Raw genomic sequence first — 13,195 nt, 5'->3', positions numbered from 1 at the left:
CAAGGTCGCAGGATCATCGGAACAAAAATTTGAATCCCAAGAAGATAGCAAAGCCCGCGCCAGAGGTTGCCGAATCTGAAGGGTATCAGGTGTGTTTTTATGTGTAGGTGATCATAGTGCTGTGAAGTTCCATCAGGGTTTTTAACAGGCATTCCACAGCAAACAATTCCCTGCTAAATTCCTGCTATTTATGCAGGGAGAAACTTCCAGCTCGTGCGGAGCTGACGAGAGTTCTGAGGAGGAAGAGGTTGCAGAGGCTCCACCTCCCAGATCTCGCAGGCGCAGCGCCCGGTTGCGCAACACCGAGAAGGTGTGCCTCATTTTCACATCAGTGCTCGTGCAAAGTAAGATGCTTCTCAACACAGTTCTCGAACAAAAGAACCCAATGCCAATATACAAGTGATCCTGGGGATTTATTAGGTGGCAAGGCCTGCCAGAGGAGCGAGGAGGAAGGCAAAGCCCCCACGGCCGTCATCACCAGAGGAAACAAGTTCTGAAGAGGATGAGGCTCCACATCAGGGGCAGCTACCCCAGCGCAGAGCTCCGCCCAGCATGTCCGTGAGGCGACCTGGCCGGCGCCGGTCAAAGCTGATCGAGGGTGGCGGGGAATTGTCCAGCGATGACTATGATGATGAAGGTGAGAGGCCTTGTAAGCAAGCCTTCTATGGTATCGTTCTGATGTTGTGATGTTCGACGCCAAATGTTCACAGTTTGGCTTGTTTGGGTGCTGTGTGGCATCTGGGATGCAAGGTACAGCTGCCTGACACTTGATGGTGTGTGCAGACATCAACGAATTCATCGCACGGAGTGATGATGAAGAGCCAGCAGAGTCAGAGAGGGAAACCTCAGCAGACGAGGAAGAGCAGCCCTCAGCAAATGAGGAAGAGGAGCCTGAAAAGCACATGGCCAGCAGATCACGGGGCGCAGGGCAGAATCGGAGGGCTGCTGCGGCCAGGACTTTAGGAGCAGCAGCAAAGGCGAAGCAGACAGAGAAGGCCCGACAAGTGGCGAAGCAGCGGCGTTTGTCGAGAGCCGGCTCTGGCGCAGGATCCACGCCTCAGGGCCCGCCAGAGCCTCAGGGCCTGGAGGACTCCAGCAGTGGGGATGACAAGTCCCTGTCGGCCAGATCTGCCCGCCTCAAGGGGAAGCAGCCGGCCGCGCCAGAGCCGCCGGATGCAAATGAGCCGGGGCCCAGCGCAGAGCATGCCAGGTGGCGGCCAACTCAGCAGCCAATTCAGCAGCCGGCACGCCATGCGGCGCTGGCCGCAGCACTGGCGGACGACAGCGAAGAAGAGCATGAGGAGGTGGAAGTGGACCTGCAGTCCCTAAGCCGGGGGAGTAAGAGGCGGCGGCTGCGCAAGGCAAGTGGGGCGGATGTCACGCCGGTGCTGGGGGCGGCCGAGGCGGCCAACCGGCCCGCCGTTCGCACACGCACGCGGACGCTGCTTAGCAAGCCCAGCATTCTGGAGCAGCTGAAGCAGCACCAGGTACGGCTGATCCCTCAGGTCTCTTCCATGGAATGTCGACGTCCACTGCCGCATTGCCAAACAGAAGCAGAAGGCTTGCCCCAGAGCTGCTTACAAGTTATAAACAGCAGAGCTCAAAATGGGTTCTTGCTGTGGCACAGGCTGCGCACTCCAAAGGCAGGGGTGATGGGAAGCGGGGCCAGGAGAAATCGGATGAGCTCATAGATGGAGATGATGGGCTGCAGGATTATACTTTGTCAGGTGCCTAAGCTGGTGCCACATGACAACTTGTACTGAAGAAGAATCATGTGAATGGACTACGTTGCTCTTAGACCTAGGAATATTGCTCTACAAAGCAGGGTTGACGGTGTGCTTTGCTTGTATGCAGATGATGACAGCGGTGGAGGCAAGGGCGGAGACTTTGTCATCTCAGATGATGACGAGGAAGGGGGGCCCAGCGCCAGTCCAGCAGGTGAGAGCGAGTCAGAAGAAAGCCTCCAGGACTTCATCGAGAAGGATACTGCCGAAGAGGCTGGCACCGGACCAAGGTGCGCATGACAAATCTCTGCTAATGACCTACTAAAGTGACTCATGCAACGCTGATAGGATATGTTTTGCCAAGATTCTGCACATTGTGCAGACTCCATTGGACACTGTCTGCCCCAGTTTGGCACTGTTACGGTCATTTGAAAGCTTTCGTGATAACATCTTGCCAGGTCTGCTGTGAAGAGTCCCTTGGAGGGCCTGGGGCTGCCATACCAGCGCCCAGAGCTGAAGGCATCTTTCAACCTCTACCTGGACTACCTGCTGTACAGCCTGGCCGACCCAGAGTTTGAGGCAAAGCTGGAAGCCGACCGGCACCAGCGGCAGCAATACCTGCAGGCTGTGAAGCGGATCGAGGAGGAGGAGCTCGCCACATGGAGGTGCATTCTCTTAGCTTTCCTGCATCCCTTGCAATGGTCCTCTTAATCAAAAACAAGATAGCAGAGGGGTTGTTCATGTTTAGGGGGAGCTGGGGGAGTCCAGTCAGCAGCCGATCATGCACATGCTACCTGTGAGCGTTCAAATTCGAGACCTTGTTGAGCTGACATACTCCACACAGCTTAGGGAGACTCGTTTTTGTTGAGATCAGTCCTTGTGTGGTAAGTGGACCCTATATTTGAATGCTGCTGCATATGGCCCTTGCACTCACAGCGTGCCCAGAGTAGACAGAGAGGATATTCATGTTTGTGTGGGAACCACCACAGGGAGCACTACGCGAAGAGCGATGCATGGAAGCGGGCGGTGCCGGGCTTTGTGCCGGCGTTGGAGCATCTGCCGGGGCTGTCTGTGGCGGAGGGGCACTACGAGCCTTCCCTTAACGCGCACTACGGCGAAGATGACGAAGACGGTGTGCGCGAGTGCGCTGCTTGCGAGCGGCTGCACAGCCGGGCCACCGTGGAGCTGTTTTTCAAGGGCCGCCCCTACTGGCCAGACTACAAGTACGGGACCAAGTGCGTGCCTCTTCCCTGTCAGGTCTTCTCCTTTGAATAGCGCTGGGAGGCAGCTCTGATTCCTGCTGTCTCAAGTCAGCAGAGCGGACTCCGCCTCATCTGGTAAATTGACTCGCCGGCCCATACTTGCGGCTTCTTCTCGACTTGCTGCAGTTTGTCCCATGTGCATTTCTCGCGTGGCTGCCTGATAAGTTGAGCATGCTGATGGAGATGGCCCATCTTGTGCAGGTCTCTGGCGGACATGGCGATCCGCGCTGACGACTATGACTCGGATTTGGAAGGGGAGGAAGAAGAGCTGAAGGTCCGCCCTGTCTGGCCCACTTCATCATGCTCGGAGTAAATAAATCATTAGTCACGCCTTTCTTGTTCTGTCTACACCCTGTCTACACCCTTCGTGGCCAATAATGTGTGTTTTCGCATTCACCCACATGTCAACATGAATTCTAAATTCAAGGTCAATTCGTAAATTCTTGACATACTCGTGGCGAATGCAGGAGCGGAGCTATGTGGTGGGGCAGCACTGTGCGGTGCGTGTGCAGCTGTACCATGCGCTGTGGCACTACAGGCGGCGCATGCGCGGGAAGCTCAAGAAGCAGCTTAAGAAGTCCCGGCAGTACCTCGAGGTGCCACCGCCTGCCCTGCTATGTTGCTGCTCTACCCATTTTGGACATGCCCATTTCCAAGGGTCCAGGGCTGGTGTCAGTGCATGACAGTCCCTGACAGCAGGGAAATTTGCACTGTCTGTATTGGCTTGGTCTGGTTTCTGAATGCTTTACCAGCTTGGAAGCTAGGTGGTTGGGCTGCTCTTGAATGGAGCTGATGAGCTGCTGTTTTAACCCAGGTTGCTTCTATGGTTGGCCCTGGATTTGAGTTCAGCACAGCCTTGTTAGGGATTTTTCGCAACGCTGTCCCATGAATCTCCTTTTTCCTCTTGTTGGGATTTGGGCTGCAGATCTTATGTTCTGCTGTTGGCTGGGCTTGCTGCACTTCGCCAGGAAGTGACATGAAGTGCTGCCCATGCAGAACGTCAGGAAGCCGAGTTCCTGGATCGACGCGGCGGTGAATGTGACGGAGCATTCGCGACTGTACAGTGCGCTGTTCTACAATTTCCAGGGCCTCAAATGGGCCGCCCAGAACTATTCCCAGGGCAGCACCGGCGGCGGCTACTCCCGCGCCGGCGCCTCTGTGCGCAAGACCACCGAGAAGGTGAGGGAAACCCGCCCGGCTAGTGTTGAACACATGGAATTCAAATTGTGTCCAGAGCATCCAGAAGGGCGCATCCCGAGGCCGTGATGCTCTGCAGCTCAGCCTTGGTGGGGATGTTATGTCTTATGTGACAACTCTGTGCGTGTGGTCATCTATACTGGTTCTACTTCCCACCAGAGGGACGCTGTTAATCTGTTGTGGGGGCCCCATCGTGGCATGGCATGTTTGTGCATGCCTGATAATCACCAGCTCCTCTGTGTAGCAGCGCTGCCTTGAAAACTGTAGCAGGATTGATAGCTGACGCAATCTGGTGCGGCAGGTGACTAAGCTGCTGTACAACCTCAACTCGGACTCCGAAGGAGATGAAGGCAGCGACATCGAGTTCTCAGACCTGGAGGAAGACGAGGACGAAGGTGACACAGGTGCAGAACTCTGAGAACTTCCTGTTGTGGATACTCCAATCTCTTTCCATTCTGGCTCACTATTGTGAGGTCATGTGCAAACTGCCAGCCAAAAGCTTGTGTAAATTAAGAAGGCGTGCGTGGTTGCAGGCGCAGAGGCGGAGGGCGAAGCTGGACCTGGGAACCATGAGGGCAGTGCAGATGAGGACAATGCAGAGGTGGAGGAAGCACCGGCGGAGGGGGCGGAAGCAGTAGCCTCAGATGAACCGCCCGAAGGTGATTTCGACAGCCGGCAGCTCAACAGCCAGCCGGTGCGGCGGCGGCTGCTGCTTGATGACTCAGACGATGACGACGTGGCTGATGTCAGCGCTGACAACACCGCATTGCCGCGCGCGGGCGCACCAGCGGCCACGCAGGAGCCGACAGGCGAGCCGTCAAACGGTAATGATGTCAGCGCAGCGAGCGCTTCGGCAGGCGCCGGTGGAGCGGCAGGGACAGCGCCAGTTGCTGCACTGGCGGCGCAGAGTGCAGCAGGGGTGCAAGCTGCCTTGAATCGTGCAAAGGGCGGTTCACCTAACAGCAGAACAGCTTCCGGCAGAGCAGGCGCCGTGGCTGCAGGTTCGGGTGGCCCCGGCTCTGTGAGTCGCCAGCGAGGCATCCTGTCGTACTTCTCGCCCAAGAAGAAAGCCAGCTCGTGATGTGGTTGTGGGTGTGAACGTATTACTATGACAGCTTTGTATCAGGGGGAACGAGTGAAGTCGGGTGTGATGGCTTGGATTCCTGGGTCTGGTCGCCACGCCCATGGACTAGGCTTCAAGAGCCTGGCTCTTGTTGCAAAATTGCCGCATGTGAAGATAAGAATTTACAGAGACTGGCAACTGATACCGTGAATATGGTGCTGAATGCTTATCTGGACTAGTTGTGACTGTACATGTACATGTTTTTATGATGGTATTTTATGCATATAGCCAAAGCAACACCATGATTTTGACACTTCAAATGAGTACAGGGAGTTTCCCGCAAATTTTGTCTGACCGTTGCACCAAAAAATTGGCGATGGCAAACTCTCCATATATGAAATTCAGGGCAAACATGCATATCCGCCTGTAAAAGAGCTCGCTGAGCCAGAATATTTTGAAAGTCAGAAAGCAAGCAGTCGACATCACCATCAGAACAGATGCCAGTACATCGCACATGTGTGCCTGCATTTCAAGCCACAGTCCGCAATTTGCAGAACTGGAGTACGCAATACAGTCTTTGAACAAAATGTCGTGACGCTCGGTTGCATGCAGCGCTTGCATGGCATGCGCTATGTGCACCCTCCGATTTCAGCCTTGGCGGGGTGGTTCCTGGCCTTTTTCACTCGGGCCTCCAGTGGATCAAAGCCTGCCTCCGGCGCCCCATACACTGCCCAGTCCGGTGTGGGCAGCATGTAATCCTGTGATGAGAATGGCGACGTCCCAGCAGCCAGCTCCTACACGTGATGAGAACCCACATTCAGATGAGACTAAACTGCCAATGGGAGTGAACTCTACGAGTCACATCCCCAACGCATGTACGCATCGCAGCCTACACGCCCATTCTGGCTTGCACTTGTACTCACAGCAGCGCTGCTGAGCACACTTGCAAAACTCATTCCATGTGAAGCGTGAGGCAGCCTGTTGTCCCTATCTGGCATCTGAATGCCTTGTAAATGTTGCACTCTGTCATCGTTTGAATTTGAGGTTGCTGAAACAGAATGGATGATCACCTGGAACTTGTTGTAGTCGATCCAGGTGTGCCAGCGGCCCTCGATGAGGAAGCGCGACTTGCGCGCTAGCAGGATGCAGCACGAGTGCGCGTGCTCGCAGGACAGCCCATACTCGCCGTTGCATGCGTCGCACAAGACCTGCATGCATGGAACGGGAGTTATTCAGGTCCATTTGCGTGGCTACAGCAGAAGTCCCCATGCAACATGTTTCCTTGTCAGATAAGAGACTCCAATTTGCTTATTCTTTTTATGAATGGCCTGGCTTACATGTCAACAGCCTGGGAGTTTGTTGCTGACTAAATTCCGAGCCACATTTGCAGCGTCCAAACTTGTAGCATGGCAGGACGTGCCCCTACAAATTTCCTGCAACATCTCCTTCTGCCTTCTGGGAACACTGGCAGAGAAGTCAGCGGAAAGACACATGCAAACCCCACAGAGTACAAACAAGAAAGTTCTTGCACGCGCCAGCAGGAGGCATTGAGATTTAGAACAAGGCTTCTCCGCGCACCTGACCGAAGGCGCAGATGTCCTGGTGGTAGGGCACGTTGTGCATGGTGAGGGAGGATGCGCTGGATGAGCCGCAGTAGGTGACGCCCTTGATCTCTATGAAGTCCGGCTGGCCCAGGGCCACCAGCTGCGCGTACTCCTGGGCCGCCTCCATGTTCCACCCCTTCACCAGGGTCAACCTGGCACCCACAGCATCCCTTCCTTTGACAAATTTGAAGTGTGCTGTACGTGCATGCACTTGTGGATTTCTTCCAGTCCTCTTGATAATAGCCATCCGTGGGACAGCAGGCCCCCTGGACTGCCCTTCCGAGAACCTCCAACAATTTCATGCTCAGAGGACAGAAACCAACAAAGAAAGAAGAAATACCACTGTCCTCAACTTCAAGCACCTGACCTCTTGCAGTCAATTGCAGGCTGTTCTGTAAGACTGCTGCTGCTGCTGCTGCTTTGGAGAAAATGCTCGAGTCTCTGCATGTCATCAACAGCTTCCTTGCCAGTCAGTGCCTTGCAAGCCTGCATGCTGGCAATCGTGCCAAAGCCGTCTGCAGCCTGAGGCATGCATGCGCGGATTCAATGGAGGTACGCACCGGTAGACGGTGCGCTGGCGCTTGTCGCGCAGGGTGGTGAGGCAGTCCAGAAAGCGTTGCCAGAAGTCCTTGAAGAGCGGCCTGTCTATCGCTTTCAGCTCGTCGCGCGTCGCCGCGTCCACCGACACGTACAGCTGCGTCACAGGCGCCAGCTGCCTGCTCATCACAAGTTCAAACTTAGGGGTCCTGGGCTGAGGAATCATTGTACATTGCTGCATAATGTGCACTCGCGAGGCAGCCCTTCCTCTTATACGCCGGGCGCTCGCACTACTTGATGTCTGCATATCGCCTTTGCTAAATTGAAGTAGGGGCAGTGAGGACTGTGTTGGGGGGTTGCTGCTCAGGAATCCTCCTGTCTTTTGAAGGGTCCTCACAGCAGGCTGCACTGTAGTGTCCTAGAGTGCTGACAGCGAGGTTCCTGCTGCTTTCTAGAGCTGGCTGAGCAGTCTTCTGAAAGCTCAAGTCCACAGCACTGACATGCATGCAGGGTCGAATGAAAGGAGCTTGCATGTGACAGTTTAGAAGGGTGTGTTGCCCTGATGGATCAGAGCATCTCCACAGCTTGGGGCTTGTTACCAATGTGAATGTGTTGTGCACTCTCAGCTGCACTGAAAGGCAGAGAAGGGCTTGCCTGATGCGGTCAGGGAACTGGGCGTTGGTGACAAGGAATGAGGATATGCGGCGGGCGTGCAGCAGCGCAATGAGGCGGTTGATCTCCGGGTACATTATCGGTTCGCCCACCAGCGACAACGCGCAGTGCCGCACCTGCATGAACAGCGCTGACTTGCTGATGCCTGTAGAAAACCACTAGTCACACTGCATGCTCCAGACTTGTTGTCAGTGAGCTGAGCTCATTCATTTTAGCCTGGCCGCGATTCAGCGCTGCTCAAGGCGAGTTGATGTATCTAAGGGGAGCACCCTTGTGCTCCCCTTGAGGTACGGTGATGGAGTGCTCTGCCACTGTCTATATACGTCTAAGCACATGAAGCAGCTTGTGGAGTTGTCACGCTTGTGTCATGTCTGCAGCCCCACCTGCATGCCCTCTGCCAGGCGGTCTGCCTTGACACCAGGAACGCCCCTGAACTCGTTGATCATTCGCACATGGTGACTCAGCGCCCCCTCCACGATCTCCTCTGGTCCATCCATTTTCCACCGCCACTCACGGCCAACTGCACACCCATGCAATCTCAGTCACTACTGCACATTAGTAACAAAGGCAACTCAAGTTAAATTTACCAGTCTCGGTTCTGTGGCTGAGGGTGCAAGCTCTGAGTGTTTGCGTAAAAAACACTCTGGGGCATATCCATTGTGATTATACTAATGCTTCATCTTTTGTTGAAACTAGAATTGGCCCGGGTTGATCGTACGATGGGTGACTGCAGGATGGAGTCTTGGTGTGTCTTTGACTGGTGCAAACACTCATCACTGGTTGCTTTGCCTTGTGGATTCTGGCACCTTCCTCTCCTATCTGACCGGCCAGGGCATAATGCCAGATGCCACATGTCAAGACGATCAGCAAAACTGCAGAAATCACACCGGGATTGGTGTGGTGGCGCCAGCAGAAGACGCATTTGTTGGCGCAGGCGAGCGAGGGCGTTGCCTCCATGCAGCGGTGGCTCTCGATGCCGTAGAAGGCGTGCTTGTAGCAGCCGCCGCGCCCGCGCAGCATGCTCTTCGTCCACCGGCACAGCTTCACCCCGCTGTGCGACCCTGCCCACGCCAGACCACGGTCTCTCAATTCTATCCCTTATGTTGACGGCTAGCCAATGCGCTGTTATGTCCTGGCAACCCATTGCATGCTGCATTGCATGCTAATCAAGAAGGAGGAGACAGCTTGCAAACACCTGATAAACCCTGCCCACCAAAGAGCAAACCTCTCAACTGCTTCCCAATCTTGACAGCTTGCCAAGGCGGCATCATATCCTGCCGACTCATTGCATACTGCACTGCTTGCGCTGAAGAGAATGAGGAGAAGGGAGGTCAAAAACCTAATCCTAGATTCGTGATACACCCTTGCACGAGCCTGCATGCATGCACCTCCAACATGATTGGCTTTCACGGAAGCTTGCATGCATCCTCAAGCCATCCTGATGTGGCTGTGGAGCGCACTGCAATGCAGAGGATGGTCTTAATTGATCAGGCATGCTGTTTTACTGTGTTTTGCTGTTCTGAAGTGGTTACATATGCTTCCATACGCAATCACCAGACTGCATCTGAGGTGGCGGGGGTTGTTAAGGAGCGCACCCACAAGCTTGTAGCCCTGCTTGCCCAGCGCAGCGCGCAGCGGCGGCGTCAGCATCTCCTTGGGGCCGGCGGCCGCGTCCGCGCCGATATCTGCGGCCGCCCGCCCGCTCGTGCTGGCTGCCCTGTCTCCGACGCCGTTCCTGCTCACCGGCCCTGCCAGGTCCTCCAGATCTGCCACCTCCTCCTCCTGTTCTGCTTCATCGTCATCTGAGTCTGTGGTGCAGTACCTGCACGCATTCTTGTATCGCCGTCAGACTACCACAGACAGCGTCGAAGTTTAGTGCTACCCGAAAGCTCTCCTCATGTCGAAATCCACTGTGGTCCCTAATGTACCGCAGCCCCACAAGACTCATCGGATAAAGGCCCCATATCCAGTGCTGTGAAAGTCCTCCATACATGGGAATGTCTCCAAGACGTTTCGGAGAGGTCCTTGAAACTGCTCCTCCTGCTGTGCATCAGAGGACGGTGAGGTGTAGGAGTGCGTCGCGCACCCGTCAGAGCGAGCATCACCCTCGGTCTGTTCCACAGCCGCCTCATCAGAGGGGGGACCCTCCCTGAGAGCCTGCAGCAGGGCGTCACTCCAGGCCGCAAACTGCTGCTCCATCTTGCCGGTGTCCTCGTCACCCCGCCCACATGGCAGCAGCCGCTGCCCGCCCAGGCCCCCGAGCTGCTCATCAACAGTCATGGCAACCTGCATGTCATGCCAATCCCCTGGCTCCCTCCATTCCAGTTGCCCAAACATGTCTCAACTGTCTTGTGGCAACGGCAGTTGCCCAAACAACAGTCTGAGCCCTGGTCCTTAGGTGCAGGCTCCTCTAAACCTCATGTCACGCAGGAAGACGGGTCTTAGAGGTATGGGAGGGGGGGGGGGGCAAAACAGGTTACACATGAGTGGACAGTGCAATGGTCAGGTCTGCACCTTGTTGAAATTGGCCTCATACAGAGAGTTGCCGCAGCCGAACACCGCAAAGCTGGTATCCTTCAGCGCATCTGCTCCCACCCGGCAGTCTGTCGAGCTCGCTCCCAGCCACTGACAGAACCACCTGTGCATGTCCAATCTAACGTTCAACCCTCCCACAAAGTGATCATGCTATCTATCACTTGGATGGCTCAGACCCGCCGTTTGCACCGTCTAGGCGAAACAGACTGTGCAACTTTTAGATAAGCGCCCTGCGTGCATTCTGAATTTAGCTAGGCGTAGCTATTCCAGCAGCATGACACACCCTTTGAACACACAACTGAGCGATTGGTTACCTGGCATTGTTGGGCGGTGTGCCATCCTCGTAGGTGGAGGTGACAATGATCACCAGCTGCTCCTTCCACAGCTGCTCGACCTCAAAGACCCCTAGGTCCATCACTGCCAGCTGGACGCCCTGTGCTGCAGCCTGCTCTGCGAGCTGGCCAGCCAAGGTCGACGAGGTCCCCTTCTGTGATCCAAAGAGGACCTTGCCTCTGCTTGGGCTGATGCCTGCTGTGACAAGAGGCTCTGAAGCTGCTGTTTTGGCTGTGCATTGACATGCATTTGAGCTGCAGCCATCTCCCCATGGAGAGCTGTTAGCGGTGCTATGCTTTTCCTCTGCACCGGCTCCATTGCAGCATGAGGCTTCCTGGGAAGCTGCTGCTACAACATCGGGTTCCTGTGCACCTCCTGAATTGTTTTGGCAAGTCTTGGGGCTGTGATCAGTGTCTCTTAAGGAGCCATCTTGCTGTGTGACCCTGTCCTGGATGGGCACTGGGTTCGTCTTGACCGACAGGAGCAATCTCCACAGTGACTTCATGATTGATATGATCTACACGACGCAATCAAGCAACTTCTTATCAATGCCGCAAGGCAGTGGACGTTACTTGTAGCACGATGAACGATGAGCTGACCGACGAACCAGGTGCACGCCCTCAAAAGGAAGAGCGGGGATGCCACTTTCTTCCTCGTACCAACTAACCTCTATGAAAATGCCAACATTCGGCTACGACTAAGACAAGGAGATCAGACCCACCCCATTAGACCCGTCAGTTTAGGCAGATCAACTGGATGCAGATCGACACAGATGTCGTTGCTTTGTGTACCAGTGACTTGAGCATATCATGCGCTAAGATTGGTATTGCGTCGTCAGATGCAGGTTCGCCCGTTGAATTCGACTGCAGAACAGCTGGGGCTAGCTCCACAATCCCCTGAGCTGAAGCCCTGATCAGGGGTCGTGGGCAAATGCAGTGGGAGATGGCTTGCTTGGATGCCTTCAGGAAGATAAAGCTGGCTCGTAACAGGACAGGAGTATTGCCTCACATCCAAAGTACACCAGGTGAGCCATCATTGTGAGTTGCTGCTGTAAAATATTGGCAGCGTGGATAGCCACGAAGCTTTTGCAGCTTGGGGACACCCATGATAACGAGATAATCACTTGGGAAATTTTGGACGGAGTGGGTTGGTGATCGCTGTGGACAGGCCTCTTTCTAGCAAAAAATAGCCATGGCACGCACATGCAACGCGTGATGAATTCTTTCTTACCGAGGAGCCTTGGCTATGAACAAGCGTTGCCAAAGGGCTCTGCCAAGATTATATTGCGCCAGCCTCTGGCCAGCATGGTGCCAATTCTGTGAACATCAGGATCTAGGAGTGCGGCAAGAGTGCCTGAATCAAAACTAGTCAATGCATGGGAGCAAAATGTGGTAGATAGGGCCTCCTGATATGGAGGCCGGCCAACACGAATAAGTGGCATCCTGGGTTGTTGCACTGGTGGACGATCGAGCTTGGCCTTTAGAATGGGCACACAGCCTTTTTGGTCTGTAAGCACGGCATTAGGTCCGGGTGATGTACACTTCCATCCTTGAAGCAAAGGCATCGGAGGGCTGAGACGCAATTTGCTATATCTTTTCTCAACACTGTTTGCCGAAACGCAGGATTGCGATACATTCTTCTGGAGATGATACTTTCGTGCGTTCAGCTTCCAGATTCTTTGATGGTGCGCTTCTTTGCTCACTGCCCTTCACTAGGTTTGGAAGGACAGCAGATGCCTTCTAAAAACCTGCATCCTCTCAGCATCATCGCTAACCATTTAATTTTATCTGTATGCTTCAAAAAATCTTCGTCGCCATTAGATATTTGCATACCCTTCACTATTACATATACAGAGCAATGCGAAATACATCAAGTCAATGATCTTCTCTGGTCGAGAGGTTGGCCACAGCTTTGTCTGTTCGTTCTTGGATTGAGATAGCTTCGTCTTCGTGCAGAGAATATTGCAGCATGCAGACAGCCAGTAGATTATCTGGGTGAGGCGCGTAGAGAAAGCGCTCCAATGGCTGTCTGAAAGCGTATTATGTGGCAGCTATTGCCAGCCTGCTGCCGCCAAATTGTCTTTGAGGCACAATCTATTTGTTCTCCCCGTGAACCCAAAGCAGCAGCAACAGCAGCGGCCTTCAACCTGATAGTGGCCAGGGCCTGAGGGCCTGGGCTAGGATGGGAGGCCTAAAGAAGGGAAAGGGAAGCAGTAAAGGCAAGGGTGGAAAGGGGAAGGACAGCAAGGGGAGCAATGTGAGGAGGCCC

General features: G+C 54.6%; 2 protein-coding genes across 2 annotated transcripts; one reads left to right on the top strand and one right to left on the bottom strand.

Annotated features, from left to right (window-relative positions):
• Nucleotides 1-190: 190 nt before the first annotated feature.
• Nucleotides 191-5,536, top strand: COCSUDRAFT_64448 (hypothetical protein; the record flags this gene model as incomplete). Its single annotated transcript, XM_005650833.1, has 12 exons — nucleotides 191-310; nucleotides 421-637; nucleotides 784-1,487; nucleotides 1,628-1,727; nucleotides 1,855-2,014; nucleotides 2,183-2,389; nucleotides 2,714-2,959; nucleotides 3,188-3,260; nucleotides 3,454-3,582; nucleotides 3,983-4,165; nucleotides 4,485-4,587; nucleotides 4,717-5,536. The coding sequence occupies 12 exons, from the start codon at nucleotides 191-193 to the stop codon at nucleotides 5,262-5,264; spliced, it is 2,790 nt and encodes a 929-aa protein (XP_005650890.1). The 3' UTR covers nucleotides 5,265-5,536.
• A 339-nt stretch (nucleotides 5,537-5,875) lies between these two features.
• On the bottom strand, nucleotides 5,876-11,740 carry COCSUDRAFT_26989 (hypothetical protein; the record flags this gene model as incomplete). The annotated part of the gene is made up of 11 exons (XM_005650832.1): nucleotides 10,909-11,740; nucleotides 10,574-10,697; nucleotides 10,146-10,345; nucleotides 9,655-9,881; nucleotides 8,947-9,120; nucleotides 8,443-8,579; nucleotides 8,020-8,175; nucleotides 7,411-7,562; nucleotides 6,825-7,002; nucleotides 6,317-6,454; nucleotides 5,876-6,040 (listed from the first exon to the last, which is right to left on the bottom strand). The coding sequence occupies exons 1-11, from the start codon at nucleotides 11,430-11,432 to the stop codon at nucleotides 5,876-5,878; spliced, it is 2,175 nt and encodes a 724-aa protein (XP_005650889.1). The 5' UTR covers nucleotides 11,433-11,740.
• Between the last annotated feature and the right edge of the window lie 1,455 nt (nucleotides 11,741-13,195).

Source organism: Coccomyxa subellipsoidea, assembly GCF_000258705.1.
Source record: "Coccomyxa subellipsoidea C-169, whole genome shotgun sequence".
Lineage (NCBI taxonomy): Eukaryota > Viridiplantae > Chlorophyta > Trebouxiophyceae > Coccomyxaceae > Coccomyxa > Coccomyxa subellipsoidea.
The sequence above is the reverse complement of the archived record's forward strand: the minus strand, read 5'-3'. Positions and strand labels throughout refer to the sequence as shown.